Genomic DNA, 17,225 nt, shown 5'->3' with positions numbered 1-17,225 from the left:
TATTAGGAATTTGTCAAGATAAGAAGCTTTTGCACAGCAAAGTAAACAATCAACAAACTAAAAGGCAACCTACAGAATGGGAAAAGATATTTGCAAATGGTTTATCTAATAAAGGGCTAGTATCCAAAATATATAAAGAACTTATAAAACTCATAACCAATAAACAAATAGTCCAGTTAAAAAATGTGCAGAAAACATGAATATACAGTTTTCCAAAGAAAGACATCCAGATGGGTAACAGACACATGAAAAGAAGCTCGACATCACTCATCATCAGGGATACAAAATCATAACCACAATGACATACCACTTCACACCTGTCAGAATGGCTAAAATTAACAAGATGGGACACAAATGCTGGTGAGGATGCAGAAAATGGATGCTGCATTTTGTCAAATGGTTTTTCTACATCTATCAAAAGGACATAGGGTTCTTGTCCTTTCTTTTATTAATGTGGTGTATCACCTTCATTGAACTGAGGAATGTCAACTACCCCTGCAGCCCAGGAATAAAGACTACCTAGTCATGGTGAATATCCTGTTAATGTACCTTAGGATCTTATTAGTATCTTGGTGAGAATTTTGGCATCAACATTCAGCAGAGATACTGGTCTGTAATTCTCCTTTTCAGTGGGGGTTTTTGCCTTGTTTGATGACGGCCTCATAGAATGAGTATGGAAGTTTTCCTTCCATTTCCGTTTCTGGGAACAGTTTCAGATATTTGGTAGAATTTCACTGGGAGACCATCTGTCCCTGGACTCCTGCTGTTGGGAGATTCTGGATTACTAATTCAATTTCTTTGCTGATTATGGGTCTGTTCAGGTTTTCTATTCCTTCTTGTTTCAGTTGGCATAGTTTTATGTTTCTAGGAATGATTCTATTTCTTCCAGATTGCCTTGCTGGCATATAATTATTCATAATATTCTCTAATTGTTTGCATTTCTTCAGTGTTGGTTGTGATCTCTCCTCTTTTGTTCATGATTTTATTGATCTGGATCTTTTTCTTCCCTTTTTTTTTTTGATAAGTCTGGTTAGGAGTTTATCAAAATTATTAATTATATCAAGGAACCAGCTCCTCAGTTCATTGTACTGTTCTGATTGCTTTTCATTTGTTTTGATTTCTGTATCATTGATTTCTGCTCTAATTTTTATTATTTCTCTTTTCCGGTTAGATTTCGGCTTTATTTGCTGTTCTTCTTCCAGCTCTTTTAGGTATAAGGTTAAGTTGTGCTTTTGAGACTTGTTTCTTGAGGAAGGCCTCTATTGCTACATACTTCTATCTTAGGATCATGTTTACTGTATCTCAAAAATTCTAAACTGTCATGATTTTATTTTCATTTGTTTCCATGAATTTTTTTAAATTCTTTATTTCCTGGTTGACCCATTCATTCTTTAGTAAGATGCTCTTGGGATGACTGGGTGGCTCAGTGGTTGAGCATCTACCTTTAGCTCAGGACGTGATCCTGGGATCGAGTCCCACATCAGGCTCCCTCTGCCTGTGTCTCTGCCTCTCTCTGTTTCTCATGAATAAATGAATATATTAATTAATTAATTAATTATTGTTTAAAAAGGTAGAATGCTCTTTAATCTGCATGTTTTTGTGGTCCTTCCAACATTTTTCTTGTGGTTGACTTCAAGTTTTATAGTACTGTGGTCTGAAAATATGCATGGTATTATCTCAATTTTTTTTGTAGTGGTTGAGACCTGATTTGTGACCCAGTTTGCGATCTATTCTAGAGAATGTTCCACGTGCACTGGAGAAGAATGTATATTCTGCTGCTTTAGGATGAAATGACCTGAATGTATCTGTAAACGCCATCTGGTCCAGTGTGTCTGTCATTCAAAGCCTTTGTTTCCTTGTTGATTAGCTGCTTAGATTATCTGTCCATTGCTGTGAGTAGGGTGTTAAATTCCCCTACTATTATTGTAGTATTATCAATGAGTTTCTATAATTTTGTTATTAATTGGTTTATATATTTGGCTGCTCCCAAGTTAGGAACATAAATATTTATAATTGTCAGATCTTCTTGCTATACAGACCTTTTAATTATAAGACAGTGTCCTTCATCTCTTAGTAGTCTTTGATCTATATGTCAGATTTAAGAATGGCTATTCTAGCTTTCTTCTGATGTACCCTGGCAAGATAAATGGTTCCCTACCCCCTCACTTTCAATCTAGAGGTGTCTTTGGGTCTAAAATGAGTCTGTGGTGGACAGTATATTGATGGGTCTTTTTTTTTTTTTAATCCATTCTGATACCCTATGCATTTTGATTGTAACATTTAGTCCATTTACATTCAGAGTAATTCTGGAAAGATACGAATCTAGTGCCATTGCGTTACCTGTAGGTCACTGTTCCAAAGACCTTTCTGGTCTTTGTTACTTTTGGGTTCTCTCTTCCCTCAAAGGATCCCCGTTAATATTTCTTTCACAGCTCGTTTAGTGTTCACAAATTCCTTTAGTTCTTGTTTGTCCTGGAAACCGTTTACCTCTCCTATTCTGAATGACAGCCTTGCTGGATTTCTTTTCTGCATATTTTTTCCCACTTAGCGTGTTAAATATACCATGCCAGTTCTTTTTGGCTTCCCTGATCTGTGGACAGGTCTGCTCCCAGCCTTATGTGTCTACCCTTATATGTTAAGGACTTTTTATTCTATGCTACTTTCAAGATTTTTTGTTTTTTTTGTTTTTTTTTAGATTTTATTTATTTGAGAGGAGAGCAAGTGAGTGAGCAAGAGCACCAGCCAAGGCAGAGGGAAAGGGAGAAGCAGACTGCTGACTGAGCAGGGAGCCTGACGTAGGGCTCAATCCCAGGACCCTGGGATCACGGGCCTGAGCCAAAGGCAGATGCTTAACGAACTGAGTCACCCAGGCACCTTGATTTTCCTTTTATCTTTATAATTTGCAAGGGTCACCATAATATGTTGAGGTGTTGATCTGGTTTTGTTGATTTTGAGGGGGGTTCTCTGTGCTTTGTGGACTGGAATGCCTGTTTCCTTCCCCAGATTAGGGAAGTTCTTAGCTATACTTCCTTCAAATAAACCTTATCCCCCTTTCTTCTCATCTTCTGGGACTCCTATAATATGGATATTACTTTGCTTTATGGAATCACTGAATTCCCTCAGTTATCTTCTTGATCTGGTATGTTTCTTTCCCTCTTCTTTTCAGCTTTCTTATTTTCCATCATTTTATCTTCTGTATCACTCACTGGTTCACTCTTCGGCTTCATTCATCCTCATTTTTTAGACTCCATTTCGGACTGCATCTTGGTTATAGCTTTTTAAAATTTTGGCCTGACTAAACTTTAGTTCTTTTATCTCTACAGTAAGAGATTCTCTAGGTTTTTTTCCTTTTTTCTCTCTCTAGGGTTTTCTAATGCTTTTTCAGGCCCACTTAGTATCTTTATATTCGTTGTTTTGTTTTAATATTATTTTTTTATTCGTTGTTTTAAATTCTAGTTCATACATCTTAGTTATATCCATATTGATGAAATCCATGGCAGTAAATACTATCTTCTGTTCTTTCTTTTTGGGTGAATTTATTCATCTTGTTATTTTGTTCAGAAAGAAAAGAATAAAGAAAGAAAAAAAACAGTAACAATGACAACAGAAAAAAACAACAAAACAAAACTAGATCCTGATTGTGTTTTGATCTTCTTGTTAAAAGAAATTAGATCCCAAAGAAAGAAAAAAATATATATATATGCAATTATAAAATAAAATACAGTGAAAGGAAATGAAAAATAAGATATACATGTAAAGTATATACGTAGATAAAAATTTTATAGGAATAAGAAATTAAATGAAAAAAATTAAAAATAACAAAAAGAAATACTAAAAGACTAAGGAATAAAAAGAGAATGGTATATAGTGTTTTCCCCTAGAGCTGAAGTCTTGTAGCCCTCTATCATCAGCAAACTTGGTGAGAGTGAGTTATTTGCAAGCCTTCTGGTGAGGGGCCTGTTGCACTGATTCTCAGGCGCACCTGCTCTCATGGAAATGCATCTCCAGTGAGCAAAGGCAGAGCTTGGTGTTAGCAGCTCCGGACTCCACTAAGTGGCGCTGTTTTGCTCCCTGAAGGCTTTCAGCTCAGATGGGCAGAATGAACATGGTGGTGCTCCCCACTCCCCACTCTTCAGGGAGCCCTCACAGAAGAGCCATCACTCTTGTCTCCCCAGTTTCCATGAGAACTGTGTTCACTCAGCCGGTGACTATGCCCTTTCATCTCAGGCATACGACTGAGTTTCAAACCAAATTTTAGGGACTCCTGTGGGGTGGACCCACGCTATTCTTCCTACGGGAGTGTAAGGGTGTCAGCCCATTTCTACCTTTTGCTAGACCCCTCCCAGGAAAGTGGTAGCACGATCACTGCGCAGTTTATGGCAACACAGAGCACAGAGCCAGAACCTAGACTGAGTGTTCTCAGCCCGCTTCTCTGCTCCTATGCTTGGGGGCTCCACCACACTTAGGCACCAGATGTTCTTCTTGCGACCCCAGGGATCCTAAGATTATGCTGTCACACCTGCGATTCTGCCCTGCTTCAGCACCCAAGCTACTTTAAGTTATGAACATCCCCCACTTAGCAGACTTCTAAAAGTCCTGATTTTGCACTCCACTAATTATATTCTGCAGTAGCCTCCTTAAGCAGGCTCCCTCCCCCAGCTGTATCCTCTGCTATGCCACAAATGGATTCAAGTCTCTGCACCTCCTACCTTCCAAACGGTGGTCAGTGGTCGCTCTTCTGGTAAATTTGTGGCATTTGTTTTCTCAGACCTCTGACTGACTTCAGAATGATTTGCTAACTTTCTAGTTGCATCAGAGGGATAAGACAAACTTAGGGTCCCCCTATTTCTCTGCCATCTTACCAACTGCAAAGAATTTTTAAGGAAATAAATTACTTACTTCTTCTGTATTAATAACAAGCTTAGCTAAGAAGAGACGGATATTTAATGATACCGATGGATTTCCTAGTTTGTCATGAAGAAATTTCATCCAAGGAGGAAGATTTCTTGGTACTGAACCCTGAAATGATACATTCAAGATTACATTAAAAAGTGGAATGAAATAACTTCACATTTTGATATTATGAGATGACAAAGTAAGACATGAACAAAAAAATCATGTTTATTAGATACAGAATTTGGTATTTGATATTAAGTGTTTATTCTTACTATGATACTAATAAACAGAATTAAATGAGACAAGATTAGCAGATACAAACCTCATCTTTAGATAGTATCTGATTTCTCTGCATGTGCTTAATCAGGGCTGTCATGGTTGCCATACATTCGTGTTGATTGAGCTCATCCATCTCTAACTCTAGGACAGCATCTTGGACCATGGGGTCTTTATGCTCCTAGGAAAAGGGAAGAATCTGATGATGAAGAGTACACTGCTAAAATTTCAGTGTATCTGATATTCTGACTTTTGAGACAGTATCATAAAAGACATACTTAGGTAACAATGATATATTAGTAATAATATTGAATACACTTGTTAGGTTTTCTTACTAAACAACTAAAAATAACCCAGGACTTCATGTCTTCCTTACATTCTAGATACAGATTTCCTCTCTGATCTCTTATACGCATGGTGACTCCCTTCAGCGTCACATTCAGATCACAGCATCAATGCCACACATGCTGCTTTGTACAGACAGCAAGATCTTTACAAATGTTTGTCTTGGGAGGCCCCAGAACTCTCAACTCCTTAAGAACAATAATTCTTATTGGACACATTATGGAGGAAGTGGAGCTACTGAAGTTAAACTATAAGATAAATTTTTACCTATATTTTTTTTCTCAGTAAACTGAAAAAGAGTTTTTCTCTGAAAAAATTCTGTAAAGTCCTTGTCTTGAAATTTTAATCAATAAAAGAACAAAACTTTTAAACCATTGTTGGCCCTAAAATTCTCAGAAATCACAGCAGAGGTAATCATTTTATAAGTGTAATGCTAAATTGAGGTTTTACATACCTGTACAGTAAATTTTACACACACACAAAAAGTGAAACTATTTATCTGGATATTTCCAAGCACAGATCACTTCCAGGAAAGAAAGATTTGAGAGATGCTAAGAAGTTTTTGTACAGTTAAAATTAAAATTAAGCATGGGGAAATTCAGTGCTTGCAGAGACTGAATAGAAAGAGGAATAAAAATGGCCCTAGACACTTGACGGGATGAGCACTGGGTGTTATTCTGTATGTTGGCAAATTGAACACCAATAAAAAATAAATTTATTATTAAAAAAAAAATGTCCCTAGATAGTTCAGTAATTCATTCTTCTCTGGCAGCAGGAGCTATCTAAGAACATCACTTCCCAGGCTGCACAGTATTTGTAAAAGTACTCCTCTTGTAACCCGTGCCCATGGTCTCTTTCTTCCCAAAGATAATGGAAATTTCCATAAATTGGAGGTTTAGAAATGATAGAAAGTGGTGTTATGTTGTAGTAAGAGAAGTGCTAAATGAGCACTCAAATAGTAAATTTCATACACAATCAGGGTTATATCATACACAATCAGGGTTACAAGAAATAAGAAAAAAAACAATGAGCCATAAAAAAAAAAAAAGAAAAATCAGAGTAACGGTGATGACCCATTTTCCAGATACCTGGTAAGGTGTCAAAGGAATTAATTACAGTATCTGACTGCAATCAGTTCTACTCAATATGTTTTTCAGTCAAAATTACTGCATGTCAAGATGCTGCTCACAAAGACTGGATAGATCTGAAACCAGAGAGTCAAGTCACGCAATCAAATTGAAGGCATTAGGACTGAACCCAAGATGCCTCAATGGAAATGGCCTATTCACAAAGGAGGAGTCTCACTAGACAATGTAGTCATAACAGAACGAAATCGTACTCTTTTATTGCCCAGTACAGGTGTATGACACAATCTGGATGAAAGAATTAATGAATGGGCTCCTCTTGAAGTATTCAATACAAAGGAAGAAGCCAATCCTACGGGCAACATCTTTATGTTGTACTTTTACAGTCCAACTCAACTTCAAAAACACTGCACTGCTCAAGCCCTTCTCAGGCAAAAAGCCAACGGGCAGGCCAAAGTGGGGCAAGAACTGCCTAACAGTACCCGGAAGTAGAGACAGAGAGAGTGGGGTGCCCACCTATTCTTCAGGACCTACACCAGGAGAGCTTCAGAGGGGTTAAGGGAAAGAAGAAGTGAGTCAGTGCATTTCAAAGAAACCAAAGGGAAAAACTTGAATGAACCCTAGATGGGAAACAGATGTTCCATGGAGCTCATGGTTTTCCATATGTGTACACATTTGTGTCCCTATGTAAGTGCATAGGTATGTGTCTACAGTTTCCTATCTCTGTTCATGAGGTTAAGCTATCATTTGTGAACCAGATGCATTCAGTCATTTCAGTTTGATAACATCTAATATTTGAACAACTTCTTCATCTTCTGCAGAGGATAATGCAATAGTCATATCAGCATGGCATCTGAGTCTCTATGACTGTTATCTCTCTCACTGGAAACCTTTATATGCAGTTATGATTTCAAACACTAATTTCATGGAGACTGACTAAGGTGAATCAGCCCTTGAAGAGAGCCTTCTTTCCTATACTGGTGAACTCCAATTGCTGAGCCTATACAAAGGAAGGCTTAGAGATCCTAGAAAATTCTCCACACACTATCCTCTGAGGACTACCCACAGAGAACTGGCTTCCACTAACAATGACACCTCTCTTCCTTTACAAATGCCAATAATATTTTTTAATATATGAAATGTGATCACCCGTCTCCGAAAATGACCATGGGTAGATTTAGGGTCTTGGGAACTGTATGAATAGCTCTGAACGCCAGTTGAGAAATCAAATTGACTCATTTCCTCACTCAGGCTGCTGTCTGCCAAATATGACAAGGAAGACAGATAATGAGGGCCATCTGAAATATAAAGAGAATACATTTATTCAAATTGGTGAAAAAATGTATTTCTCTAAGCTCAAACGATATTAAAATTAAAAGTGTTTTTTTTAATAAAATTAAAAGTGTTAACTAAAGTTTTCATCAATCCTGTGATTCTCAACAGACTGACTAGATTAACAAAGCAAAAGAAATGGGGAAAGATCTCCTTTTGTTTTTGTCATTATTGAGCAGTTATTTTCTACTGTCATGGATAGAGACATTAAGGTAAACTATATATTATTTTTGGATATATTAACAAAATTTTCTTGCATTAAATTTTTGATGGGGTATATTTTGTATATAAAGTCTAGGGGCGCTTGGGTGGCTCAGTCAGTTCAGCATCTCCCTTCGGCTCAGGTCATGATCCCACAATCCTGGGATAGAGCTCTGCACTGGGCTCCCTGCTCAGTGCAGAGTCTGCTTGCTTCTCCCTCTCCTCTGCTGCTCCCCCTGCTTATGTTCTCTTGTTGTGTCAAATAAATAAATAAAAACCTTAATAAAAAAGTCTAACAGAAACATGGGGAAAGATACTACTGAAAAACAAGTAATCTACACATAAGACTGGTCCCAATTTTATCCTCAAAAAAAAACCAAAAAGCTATGAAGAAAAATTAACCAAAAAACTAAAACAAGGAGCATGGGGAGCAAAAGAGGGTTAATTTTGAATAGGGAAGCCAGGGAGAACTTCCTTCAAAGGTTGGCATTAAACAAAAGTTGATATCTGGGACCAAGATTATTCTAGGCGGAGGAGACATCACGTAAAAATGCCCAGGAGCCAAATGAGCCCTGTGCCTACAAGCACAGCCAGGGGACAGTGCCGTTGGGGCAGAGTCGCAGGGGGGAGCCAGGCAGGGCAAGGGGACTTAGGCAGCTCTGTTCTCAGGGAGGTGGGAATTGATGGGAGGTCTGAAACAGATGAGTGGCAGCATGGGTCTTTTATTTCAACACTGATTTCTGAATGCATTTAAGCAAACGACATAATGCATAAGCAAAAAATAGCTATCAACCAATCTTGCACTTTTAGAAAAAGCATACCATTTCTTCTTAGCCCTCTTTGCCCATTCTGAGGTCCTTCTATGAAGCTAAAGTTTAGCTAACTGCATTTCTTTCAAAATAGAATTCTATTTGCCACTTAAAGCTTTTTGAACTCCAATTCAATGTTTTTTGGATATTTAAAAATTTTTTTATTCACATAACAAATATCATTGGTTACATAACAAATTAGAATCTTATCATTTTGAAAATATCCCACCTGAATCCCCATTTACTGCTTCCCTGGCTTCTTTCCTAATTTCAATGTACTTTTTCTTTCTTTCCATAGGAACCTGTTAAGCAAAACAAATATACAATTTAAAACTTTTTAGAATCATGATCACACATTTTCTATTTTAATAGCAATTCGACCAAAAAAACTAAATTTTGAACAAGACTTTTATCAAATATAAAATCACTAAATATATCCACAAAGACAGGTGAGTGCCCTTAAGAAATGCTTTTCCCACAGAACCCCACTGAGGCACATGTTTCCCCTCTGGGCTCTGGCACCTAATGTGGGTAAAGCTCTGGCAGCCACATGCCCAGATTATCAATAGACTATACCTGACCTATAAGCCTCAGTTTCCTGAACTATACAGTTATGGTATAACACAGCACCTTACAATGCTATTGTAAAGTTTAGAAGTAACATACAGCAACTGTCTGAATGATATTATATTTTTTTTATTTTTAGTTCTTTGAACATACACCTTGAAAAAAGTTCCTAGTCTTGTCCCAAAAGGGAACAAGGCAGGTAGCAACCACTTATGTGAACTCATGAACCCCTGAGACCTGATAAGGTCAGCAGCCACGCATGCTAATATGAGTGACAGCTCCTGACCTATACCATGGTGTACAAGCCCTGGCACTCTACCCAATTCCCATCTCCAGTGGGCTGTGAAAGGCTGCACCTACAATCTCCCACCAATTGCTGAGGCTGGCATGTCAAACTTAGCTTGGCTAAAATTAAGCTTGTCACATTTGCCACAGCAAGTTTCCCAACTATTACCATGACTTCTGCTCAGACAACTCCCATTATCCTGCCAAATTACCCAAGCAGGGCCACAGCATTATAATGCTATATCTGGATAGATCTCAATTTCACTGACCAGAGGAATTTACTCAGCAAACAACTTCTGGGATATGTTCTAACAGCATCTTTTATTGCCATTTTCTATCTTTCACTAGTTAAGAGAGGGAAAAATCAAGTTATGATCATTTTTCTATAGTTGCCTGCAATTGTACCAGATATTATAGTTCAAATTGAATACTAGGAATTTCACATGTTTAACATAATATGTTTTTTCTATAAGCATCTGATAAATTTTTCAAACTCAGGAACACCAATAAAAAATTTCACTCACCTCAACTTCTATAGGAAAAGTATAGCAGCGTTTCAGGTCAATCAGATTTTCCAAAATAAGCAAGTTCTGTAAATCCAAAGAGTCATAGAAAAAATATCTGAATAGTGGAGAACCTTATTGCTGATGCTACTATACTTAATAACTCATGGTGAAGCACTTTAGCTTTATATATGCAGAACTACAAGAACTACATCCTCAATATTCTGAGGATGTGCAAATTATGGGCAAATTATGATATAATTTTAATTTAGATAATTAACTTGAAATCCTGCACTGATGGCAACTGGAAGTTTTATGAAAAGTCTACCTTTTCAGGTTTTTCACTAAACAGAAAACCTTGGTAAAATTTTAATTCAGTGAAGACACAGCAGATAACAGAAATGGCACAGTTGTATGCAGCACAATGGTAAAGTCTTCTCCTCTCCAGCAACTGATTCTCACCCGCCATGTTCTCTGTAAATGCATCATAGCACAATCTGTAGAATAGATGCAGGTTAAAAATTAATTCATATAACAGGGAAATTGAAGCATAAGCCCAACAATGCCAGACAACAGAATCTGAATTCAGTTTAGCCTTCTCTGAGTGTCACGTTTGTGTCTGGCATAATACTAGGTACTGGAAATAAAAGGCAACTTAAAAAAAAAAAAAAAAAGAAAGACAACTTAAGTCACGGAACCCACGCACATCTCAAGGTAAAGGTGGGGTCCAGGGATTTCACCACACTGTGGTACGCACAGCAACAGCAACCAGCCCAGTAAATTAAGAGATGGAAGCAAGGAGGATCAACAGTAAGCCAGGCACAGGAGCCAGCAACGGTTTAAAGAAAAAATATGAACCGTATTTTGAATTCTAAGTCAAAGGGGAAATGTATGTAAGGATTATGAACAGAGAGAAGAGTGTTACTTATAGTGAGGGATAAGCCACATGGTGTGTTCAGAAGATGTGGTGGGAAGCAGCAGTGGCTGGCAGTGAGCAAAAGGTGTAGAGGGGGGTGCATTCTTAAAAGAGCTCGCCTGCCATGCTAAGGAGCTAAGAGTTCATTCTGCAGGATGGGGTCTCCAAACTGCCCAGGTGACCAACTACTGTTGAAAACAGTTTTATCAGCACACAATCTATTCCTTTAATTTCAAATGGCGGTCAGGAAAATATATAAATCCCTTTATATTGTAAATCACACCACTAAAAATATATCAAGCTATTAAGGAGTGGGGGAATGGGAGGAAAAAAAACAATTCGAGTTTTATTCCTTATAAAAGATGAGTATAGGATAAAACATGCTACCCAATAACCTGCTAAATTGAAGTCTAAGTAGTTTGTACATAAAAAGAAAATTATAAAAACTCATACTTAAACATTTATTCACATTATATACAAGCATAATGATACATGCATCAAAAATATTAACCAATCAAACAAACCAAAAGTTGACTAAAACCTTACTTAATAAGTGTCTTTGTAAGTTCATTTCCTTCTGTAATACATGAGCCGTGGAAAACTTGATTAATTTTAGATTCCTTTGAGTGAACATCATCTTTTGAAAGACGAGAATACATCACATCTAGCATCTTATAAAACCCCATCTTCTTGGTGATTTGAGTATCAAAAGTAGATTCATTTAGCTAAGGAAAGGTAACAAATGATTATCTTTGGTCTAATCAAATATGAAAAATTATTTATTGAATATATCAAATACTCAAATACATATATTTAATATTCAATGCTTTTTACATATAACATAATTTTAACATGGCTGTTGAATCACTTCAATAGGAGACCACCCAAGGTCAGAAACATAGATCTAAATACTGATGTGTTATACTGAGTGTAGCAGGAAGTAATGCACAACGTCCAAATAGTGACCTTAGAATGTGAATATAGGGCTTTTGCACAAAATCTTATCAAAGACATGACCAATAGCAGGTAAAACTTCAAAGTAATAAAAAACAAAATTTTCAAGTACTTACAGAATTTTCTAAAGATATCCACATCCTAATCCCTGGAACCTGTGAATACACTCTCATAAGGCAAAAAAGGACTTTGTGAATGTGATTAAGTTAAGGATCTTAAGATAGGGAGACAATTCTGGGTTTTCATTCAGCCACAGATGAAACCATATGTAACCTTACAAGAGGAAAGAGAGAGAAATGAGACATACAGGAAAAGGCTATGTGATGACGGAATTAGGGGCCAGAATGATGCAGCCACATATTGAGGAATGCCAGCAGCTACCAGAAGCTGGAAGAGGCAAGGAGCGGATACTCAGGGCTGCTGGGACAACTGTGGTCATGACAACATCACAAATTCAGCTCAGTGAAACTAATTAGACTTCTGGCCTCCAAAACTGGGAGAGAATAAAATTCTGTTGTTTTGAGCCACCAAGCTGACAGTAATTTGTTACTGAAAATTTAGAAAACTAATACACATTTTGGTATCAAGAGTTGGACCTGCTCTAACACATGGATGATGGGTAAAGGCTGAAAGAAATTTGCCATGCATGACGGAAAAAGCCAACTGCCTATAGAGACTGCTGGCAGAAATAATCAACACTGAAGGCATTGCTGGTGAGAGCTCATAAGGAAGTAAAAAGCTTGACAGAAAAAGCTAAAATTGTCTTACAGAACTTCTCAATCATCATAAACACACTTGTGGTAGAAATATGGACATTAAAGTAGTTGCTAGTGAGGTCTCAAAAGGAAATAAGGAACATACTTTTGGAAACTGGAGGAAAGAGGATCCTTGTTATACAGTGGCAAGAAAACTTGGCTGAGAAAGTGTTCTACAGTTATATACACAGCAGAACTTGTAAGCCATGCACTTGAATATTTAGCTGAAAAAATTTCCAAGCAAATTTGTTGAAGGTGCTGGCTGCTTTCTTCTTTGCTGCTTATAATACATGTGAGGTGCAAGAGACAAATTGAATTAAAAACTACTAAGCAGGGGGATCCCTGGGTGGCACAGCTGTTTGGCGCCTGCCATTGGCCCAGGGCGCGATCCTGGAGACCCGGGATCGAATCCCACATCGGGCTCCTGGTGCATGGAGCCTGCTTCTCCCTCTGCCTGTGTCTCTGCCTCTTTCTCTCTCTCTGTGACTATCATAAAAAAAAAAAAAAAAAAAAAAAAAAAACTACTAAGCAGGGAGGGCAGCCCACGTGGCTCAGTGATTTAGCGCCGCCTTCAGCCCAGGGCCTGATCCTGGAGACCTGGGATGGAGTCCCACATCAGGCTCCCTGTGTGGAGCCTGCTTCTCCCTCTGCCTGTGTCTCTGCCTCTCTGTCTCTGTTTCTCATGAATAAATAAATAAAATCTTAAAAAAAAAAAAAAAAACTACTAAGCAATAAGAACCAAAACTTGATTTGAGAAATTCTCAGCTTACCCAGATTGTGAAAGATGCTAACATTAGGAAATTCACTGTTAGAAAAGTGGCTTGGGAGAGAAGAACAAGGGTGTGGCTGGACATTCTTGAGCCAGTACTGAAGAAATTAGCATGGGACTCCTGGATGCCCTCATCCATTTCAATAGAACCAAGAACAGAGATGTAATTATCCAACAAAGACCTGTGAAGGACTCTCATCTAATGGAGTAAACCACCAAGACACACACAGGAGAGCTATGAGTTGTTGAGAATGTCATACCCGAGGAAACACCACCAGCTTAGACTGAAGCAGACAGAGACAAAATTAAATGGGGGGTGGGGGGGTGGTGGACAAAGCTGTTGTACTCCCTGAATTCCACAGGCAAGAAACAGATTGATAAAAACTACTCAGCTGCAAATATATGCCATCCTTCAAGAAAAAAGAATGACTCTAAGAATGGAGTCTTGGTCTAGAGGGCAGAACACCAAGCACAAAGCATTATATTATCCAGGCAGAATCTGCCTGCCTGCACCTATGGAACACTGATTTCTTCCTTACCTCATTTTCTCTTTTTTAAAATAGGAATGACTATAATTGTCATCCTATGCCTGTTGAACCACTGTCTTTTGGAAACAAATTATTTGTTTTCTAGTTTCACAGGTCCACAAATGGAAAGAAATTTGCCCAAAGATGGATCATACCCAGAATCTTACCCATACGTGATTCATTACAGTTTGAATGATGAAAGCAAGGACTCTGAGCTGATGATACTCAGATTGAATTTTGACTTAAAGGTTGATGAGGTGATGTGTTTAGACTCTGGGAGATGTTAGGATGTGAAAAATGTATTTTGCGAGTGAGAACATTTGATGCAGGGAGACTATATTAAGCTGAATAACATCCCCTTACAAATACCCACGGTCCAATCACTGGAATCCTGAACGTTACCTTAGATGATAAAAAAGGATTATAAAGATAAAATCAAGTAAAGGATCTGGAATTAGCAGATGATCAAAGTGGGTCCTAATGCAATCATATATTTATAGGAGAGGCAAAGAGGGATTAGACAAAAGAAGAGGAGGCAATGTGACCACAGAAGCAAAGAGAGAAGTGACTTAGCCACAAGCCAAGGAATACAGGCTGTCACAAAAGCTGGAAGCGGCAAAGAAAGGCTTTATCCCTAGGGCCTCTATAGCCTTGCAACACCTTGACGAAAGCCCAAGGAAACTGATTTCTGATTTCTGCCTTACAGAACTAAGAGAGAATAAATCTCTGATGTTCTAAGCCACGTTGGTGGTAATTTGTTAAAACACCCTCAGGAAACTAATGGAGACTCCATGTAACTACAGATTGTTATCAAACTGTTGAGGTAATACTCCTTGAGCAACAATGATCCATTGCAGTTTTTTTTTAATTTTATTTAAATTCAATTAATTAACATATAATGTATTCTTGGTTTCAGAGGTAGAGGAAAGTGATTTATCAGTCTTATGTAATGTAATATCCAGTGCTCATTACATCACCCAGTTACCCCATCACCCCACTTCCTCCCCTCCAGCGACCCTCAGTTGCTTCCTATGATTCAGAGTCTTTTATGGTTTGTCTTTCTCTCTGATTTCATCTTGTTTTATTTTTTCCTCTCTTGCTCTATGATCCTCTGTTTTGTTTCTTAAATTCCACATATGAGTAAGATCATATAATTGTCTTTCTCTGATCAACTTATTTCACTTAGCATAATACCCTCTAGTTCCAACCACACATCGAAGTTTTTAAGGACATTGATCAAGGAGATTGGTCAATTCTCATTACCATTAAATTTAATAACAGATGTACAAATACCTTTGTAAATCTAGACTTCAACACATCAATGGTTTCCACCACAATTTTGCCAAAGAATTCTCTCAAAGCATTCAGGCCACAATGCCACAACAGAGTGAGAAGAGAGCGATCTACAAATGCTTGGCGAGTGACATTTGAAAGTAGGTCATCCCTCTTGAACATTCTGTATACACTTTCCAAAAGGGCTAATTGTGTGACACAAGAACTCCTAAGGAAAAAAAAAAGAATTATATCAACATGCCTGCTTTGAACAAATATTTTATGAGTGCCTACCCACATAACAAGCAAAATAAACACCAATGACTACAAATTTTAAAAGTAACTTTAAAGATCATATAAAAACCATGAAATACAAGTAGCATTTGTACATGAACCATATTATTGTACTCATCCCCAGAAATCTTCAAGCGCAATTTAGGCATTAAGGAGAATTGTTTTCATTACTTTTAAATCTGACCATTTTTAGAAAATAGCTGGAAGGCTTTCGGAGAGTCTCGGGCCTAAAGATGATCACAGATTCAGAATTTGAAACTCATGAGTTATAAAAAATCTAGTCTCTTCCTAAAAACAAACAGCCATTCCTATTTCCTACAGAGATATATTCACCTGCCCCCCCCCCTTTTTTTTTTCACCTGGCCCTTTATATTCTCATCTGGAATATAAAATATTGTATGATCATCTATAAGATTTTCTCTGTAAGTCTATAAACCAAGAATACAGAGTTTGTTTCTTCACCTACAAAAATATGAGCTTAGGACTAAATGATCATTAAAATCCTTTTCCAGATCTAAAATCCTGATTCGTAGAAGGATGAACCAGGGCCAAAATGTTCAATTTAGAAGATAATTCAGTCAGAAAATTTTAAGACTCAGGACATTACTAGATGGTATATGGGCTTCTGTAATATTTACTTGGGCACCGCCTTTGATTTAAATTATTTTGAGGAGCTCTCTGACAGCACGGTAGAAACACAGCCCTAAAACACTTACAGAGAAAACTAAGGAGGAGAAGAAAAGAAAAAGAACAAAGTCTGATTATAAAAAATAAGACAGTAGTTTACTGAAAATAAATGCAAATGAGCTTTAACTATATGTTCTACTTCAATTATAATAAAAGAAATACAAATTAAAACAACACTTCGAAATTCTTTCCCACCTATAAAAAATGGGAAAAAATACAAGTGTTTGACACGATACTCTCTACTGGCAAAACTGACAAAATAGACACTCATTTACTGCCGAGGGATCAAATAATATCAACCCCCGAAAAAGGGATATAATGAAAGCTTGCAAAATTACAAATGCAAGGGGGAGAGCAAGATGGTGGAAGAGTAGGGATCCTCAACTCTCCTGGTCACACCAACTTACGTGGATAACTTTCAAAACATACTGAGCAACTACAAATTGAACCTGGGATTTAAATAGAGAAGAGCCAGAACGCCACAGAGAGAAAGGTTTTCTCCTTCTAACAAGAACCATCTAGGTGAAATTCATTTAGGTGGTGGCTAATATTCATGACCAAGGCCACTTACAGCCACTCTGCACTGAGCAAAATGACAAGAAGGAAGAATTCACCAAAAAAGAATCAGAAACAGCACTATCTACCACAGAGTTACAATTTGGATTAAAATTCAATGTCAGAAGACAGGGATGTCCATTCTCGCCACTGCTATTCAACACAGTACTAGAAGTCCTAGCCTCAGCAATCAGGCA

The 17,225-nt window shown here is 37.6% G+C and overlaps 1 protein-coding gene across 7 annotated transcripts in view; it reads right to left on the bottom strand.

The window, feature by feature from the left end:
- The window catches only part of PRKDC (protein kinase, DNA-activated, catalytic subunit), a 219,931-nt gene that overhangs the window by 108,531 nt on the left and 94,175 nt on the right, over positions 1-17,225 (bottom strand). For all 7 annotated transcript variants that reach the window (XR_012020234.1, XM_072804689.1, XM_072804690.1 and 4 more), the window contains 8 exons: positions 15,514-15,721; positions 11,762-11,940; positions 10,628-10,796; positions 10,321-10,386; positions 9,174-9,246; positions 7,752-7,900; positions 5,219-5,353; positions 4,900-5,019 (listed from right to left, as the gene is read on the bottom strand). Coding sequence is in view for 6 of the 7 variants with exons in the window: in XM_072804689.1 (XP_072660790.1) it covers positions 4,900-5,019; positions 5,219-5,353; positions 7,752-7,900; positions 9,174-9,246; positions 10,321-10,386; positions 10,628-10,796; positions 11,762-11,940; positions 15,514-15,721 (1,099 nt within the window). In the remaining variant the exon portion in view is untranslated. The remainder of the gene's footprint in view (positions 1-4,899; positions 5,020-5,218; positions 5,354-7,751; positions 7,901-9,173; positions 9,247-10,320; positions 10,387-10,627; positions 10,797-11,761; positions 11,941-15,513; positions 15,722-17,225) is intronic.

Source organism: Canis lupus, chromosome 28 (assembly GCF_048164855.1).
Source record: "Canis lupus baileyi chromosome 28, mCanLup2.hap1, whole genome shotgun sequence".
Classification (NCBI taxonomy): domain Eukaryota; kingdom Metazoa; phylum Chordata; class Mammalia; order Carnivora; family Canidae; genus Canis; species Canis lupus.
Note: the sequence above shows the minus strand (reverse complement) of the source record. Positions and strands in the feature narration are given on the sequence as shown.